General features: G+C 34.8%; 1 protein-coding gene across 1 annotated transcript; it reads left to right on the top strand.

Moving 5' to 3' along the window:
* Positions 1-3,847: 3,847 nt before the first annotated feature.
* On the top strand, positions 3,848-4,786 carry LOC126070453 (olfactory receptor 2L3-like). The gene has a single exon (XM_049874654.1). The coding sequence runs from the start codon at positions 3,848-3,850 to the stop codon at positions 4,784-4,786; it is 939 nt and encodes a 312-aa protein (XP_049730611.1).
* Positions 4,787-5,326: the final 540 nt, after the last annotated feature.

Here is a 5,326-nt window from a genome sequence, read left to right on the forward strand (position 1 = left end):
ACCTCAATTTACATAACTAATAAATAGCAGAGCAAGAGTTAGATCCAGTTTTGACTCAAACTCTGTAGTTGTGCAGTAAAGCAGATAAACGCACCCCTGTTCCAAACCCAAATTTGAAGTCTGTATGCTAGAAACCAGTTTCTATCTATCAGAATATCTGTTAACCTACTCCTCGATTCATCTATGACTAATGCTGATGATTGACCATTGTGGAATTTCATGAAGATATACGATTTAGAAGCAAACACTGTGTACTTATGATCTCTTTATACCCTAACAAATTTACAATTCTTAAACTCTAAAAAAACTCTATTCGTGTCTAATTAATTACATACAGTTTGTTTAAATATTAAATAAGATTATTACTTCCTAAAACACCTAACTAATATAAAGCATTATATACTCTCTGTCTTTTTAGTTGAATTAGTTGTGGAAACCTTTGATGCAATGAGGAATGGCATGTAGAATTACATACAAGGATACCATGCATCGTCTAGATGTCAGAAGATACTTTTCTGGGTCATCTGATTCTGATCCTGTGAAAGTCAATATACTACACAGTAAGATCTAGACACCTGATAGCAATTCAAAATAATTCCTGTGTAGACATGCAGAATTAGGTATGATTTGTCACTTGTATGGAAGTAGGGTTGCCTTTATGGAGCTAATGCATACAAAATCATCTTGTTTTGCTTGTTTCCTAGACTTGCAGGTGAATAAGGAAGGCCACTATCTGGAGATGGTTAATAAAAGTTTACATCTCTATCTTCCTTCCATGTACCAGTGTGGTCCATGTTTAAGGCTAGTTTCTCCTTCTCTATGAAACCATCATCAGAATGTTTTCTGCTTGCTCGTTCCTCCTGTGTATAATGCCATTATTGCTGATGCTCAAATCACAAGGTTTTAGGGGAATTATAAAAATCAAGACAGGTGGAAACATTTTGTAAATGGGCTATATTTGTATCACTTTTGTTATTTTAGTGGAAAAAAGGCATAGAAAAGAGGCAGAAATAACTTGTTTGGATTTATTTTTCTATTTACGAGAAAAAGAACATCCTCTTCTCTTTATAACTTTAGAGCTTGAAACAATGGCTGAGACTGCTTCCCCGTCAGGAACACAGTTCCTTTAATGATATCAGAGGACAAGATATTAGCACATAAGAACAGGGAACAGGGGTCATCAGAAAGATATTGCATTAGAAGTCATGAAAGATGGGGCCAAATAATAGACCTGATGTTCCGTTCATTATTATTGTACTGTACTTCTTTTCCTTCATCTTTAAACTAGGATAACATTAACTTCTTCATGGAGACTTTGTCATAGACAGCCCTATATAAAATATAAATGATAGAAGCCATTGCAATGGTAATTTCATTGAAAATTTCAAATAGCCCATTTTCTATCTTGTCAAAAATTTAAACTACAAAAATAATTATATACTATGATATCAATCTAATTATTTTATTCACTCCCATATTTGCAAACAACATGCTAATCCTCTAAAGCTTGATTCCTATATCCAAAATACTGTCTCATGTCTCAGGTTATTGCGTATGAGGTGCTGCACTCCCCACATCCTCCTCCAGACCCCTTCCCTTTCCTCCATTCTCCCTACATGGTTACATCTACTTTGTGTCTTGGGAGGAGAGTGTGACAGCATTTTTCCAGCTTCTGGAATTTGTTGCTAATATATAAAAATTTAACATTATTGGAAAACCTGACTGTAATTGTCATTTCTGTATCTATTACTTCTTACTATTATTAATACTGTTTCTCTCAAGAAACTTAGAATCTTTTCTTTATAGCTGATATTGAGACTTTTCTAGAAAATATTTGCCAGAAGACATTTAGAATTTTCAAGAAAATATTTTCCAATAAAATATTTCTAATTTTTTTCTATGTGCTACATTGTATGCTATTTGAACATGGTGGTTTGTATATTTAAGTTCTGAGAGAATGTTTTCCTCTGGTAATATTAACTTCATAATTATTTTGCTATATGCACTTCTAGGAACACCCATAAGCATATGTAGGGTCCTCCTATATTAAACTTTTAGTTCTGTTAACTTTTCTAAATGTCGATCCTTTTATGTATTTGTTTGTTGTTTGTCTTCTTTTTGAACTGCGAGATTTTCTCCACAGTATCTTTCAAATTTTTAATTGAATCATTTATATGTATTATTATATTTTTCATTCCTAGGAGCCTTTTCTTGTTACCTGGCACTTCCTTTTATGCCATGATATTCTGTAACGTTGATTTAATAACTTCTCATTCTTCTCTGAAGATTTGAAATGCTTTTTAGAAAATTTTCTTCTCTTCCTGTATGTTTTCTCAATCATCTTTAACTCACTGTATATGTGTGTGTGTATTTGTGTGTGTATGCACATATGTGTGCAGAGGAAGGTTAACCAGTAAGCAAGGTGTGCAAAAGCTTACAGTAAGAAAGGTACTCACCAGCTTAATTGTGTTTACTTACTAATCTGTAGTACACAGATTCAACTGTTTTTCACAATTGTGCACTACAGATTGGTAAGCAAGACCAAGTAAGCCCATGTGTACCTTGCTTATTGGTAATCCATCCCTATGTGTCTGGATCTTCCTCTTGTCGTTACGGAGACTTTCTCAAAGGTGTGGTGACTTTATCTTTAAAGTAATACTTCAGACCTAAACGCTATAACTCTTTTCGAGCATAGCATAAAGACAGTGCACATTTGAGGTCTTCATTATGGAGAATTCTCCCACGCACCCCCACAAAGAAAATTCTCAAGGTACTATTCTTTTTTACATTTAAGTGAGAGACCAGTCCTTCTTACAAAGGCCCTGAACTCTTTCACCTTTCATTGTCTCATCTCCTGCTCTCATTCTTAATTTCTCAATATTGTTTATATTTTTTCTTTTTAAATTTATAACATTTCTATGACTTAATAATCGTGTACTTGGATTTTAATTACAAAAAAATTCAGAAAAAGAAGAATGAATGAGAAGGCGCCACTATGCAATGTATTATGTCAGCTAAGCATCAGGGAAGCAGAATGACAGAAAGCGCTTCCTCTTTGGGGAGAGCTTTTTTTTTTTTTTGAGCAGAGTCACAGCAGCTACGATGGTCACCAGCATATAGACACTTCAGTAAAAGGTCTGCTTTAACTAGAAATTTGGAAATTGGGTGAGTGGGTAGAAGGGAACACATAGCAGAGAAAATTGAAAAGAATAATAAAAAAAAAAAAACATATGACTTAAACTGACTTTGTGTAAATAGTATTTGCAATGATAATTCATTATGGATTTCTTTCTGAACAGGAGACCCAAAAAATGATACCTGACTTCAAGGAAGTTTGATTTGGCATTACCGCACATGGAACAGTGAAGAAAGAAATATAGCTCCTCAACAAGAGCTGATGAACTGCTGCTGTAAATCTTAGAATATAAATTTAGAAGAAAAACATCTCCTGAAGATCATAAAAAGTGGTTTGTGAGTCTATAATAGATTTTCAATGTATATGATTTGAGTATAAGATCCAACCTTGATGGTCCCTAATTTTATGTAGGGCAATGAAACATCCATATCCTACTAAATCATTATACATTTTTTCTATGAATTCATAGATTTCTTATGACATATTTTGGTCATAAATGTTTGCCTCATCAAATTTGATCTAGAGGTCAGAAAATAAGATTTCTCTTTCAAAGTAGCGAAGTTTAGTCCTTTATTTAAGAGAAGTAAATTTCATGCATAATTCACAGTCTAAATAAACTAAGCATAAAGAAATAAATAAAGCTTGACTTGACTTACTTACCTAGCTTATTTACTATTTTCTCTGTTTTTAGAAAAAACACATGAATGCCTGATGGAAAATTACAACCAAACATCAACTGATTTCACCTTATTAGGGTTGTTCCCGCCATCAAGGATGGGCCTGTTCCTCTTCATTCTCATCATTCTCATTTTCTTAATGGCTCTGATTGGCAACCTGTCCATGATCCTCCTCATTTTCCTGGACACTCATCTCCACACGCCCATGTATTTCCTACTTAGTCAGCTCTCACTCATGGACCTGAATTACATCTCCAGCATTGTCCCCAAGATGGCTTCCAACTTTCTGTTTGGAAAAAAGTCTATCTCCTTCATTGGATGTGGAGTCCAGAGTTTCTTTTTTTTGACTTTGGCAGGTGCAGAACCACTTCTCTTGGCATCTATGGCCTATGACCGTTACTTGGCCATTTGTTTTCCTCTTCACTATCCTATACGTATGACCAAAAGTGCTTGTGTGCTTATGACTACAGGATCTTGGATAATGGGGTCTATTAACTCCTGTGCCCATACTGCATATGCACTCCACATACCCTATTGCCAATCCAGAGCGATCAATCATTTTTTCTGTGATGTCCCAGCCATGTTGGCTCTGGCTTGCATGGACACCTGGGACTATGAGTACACGGTGTTTGTGAGCACTACCTTGTTTCTCATGTTTCCTTTCATTGGCATTACTTATTCCTATGTCCAAATTCTCCTTGCTGTCTACCGCATGCCCTCAACAGAAGGAAGGAAGAAGGCCTATTCAACTTGCAGTACCCACCTCACCGTGGTGACTTTGTACTGTGCACCTTTTGCTTACAACTATCTACGCCCAAGATCACTCCGATCTCCAACAGAAGACAAGATTCTTGCTGTTTTCTACACGACCATCACCCCTATGATCAATCCAGTCATCTACAGTCTTAGGAACAAGGAGGTGATGGGGGCCCTGAGAAGAGTTATTCAGAGAATATTCTTTGTGAAAGTGTAGACAAAACCTTTTTTTTTTTTTTTTGAAAGTGTAAACAAAAGCTTTTGCATCAGTGTCCAAGCTGCAGGTGCAAATCTTTTCAGGACTGCACAGTCATTATGGAAATATTATTCAAGACCTGAAGACAAGGACTGAATTTAAAGGATTAAAAAAGTGACATTTTACCAAAAAAAAAAAAAGTATATCCTCAGCCCACTGTTTTTACATTTTTTGTGGTGATGATTTTTCCATCAATGTAAATAAACACATTTTCCAATAACTTCTGAAAGGTAAGATTTTATTAAAATGTAGAAAATGGAAATGGAAACTGCCTAACTTGAATTTACTATTCAGCATACAGTTCTACTATAATTAGTTTATTTTTCAACACAAATAACTTAGGGCAACAGAACTATAAATATTTTAGAATGGAAGCAAGTTGAAAGCAAATGAATCTTAGGTTTATTTCTATTAATTTTTACTTTTAGTGGCTATGAAACTATTCTTATATTCCTAATATTTAGAACTGGCAGATACAGGGAATAGGTAGAGGTTTGCACA

The sequence above is a fragment of the Elephas maximus genome, chromosome 2, assembly GCF_024166365.1.
Source record: "Elephas maximus indicus isolate mEleMax1 chromosome 2, mEleMax1 primary haplotype, whole genome shotgun sequence".
Taxonomy (NCBI): domain Eukaryota; kingdom Metazoa; phylum Chordata; class Mammalia; order Proboscidea; family Elephantidae; genus Elephas; species Elephas maximus.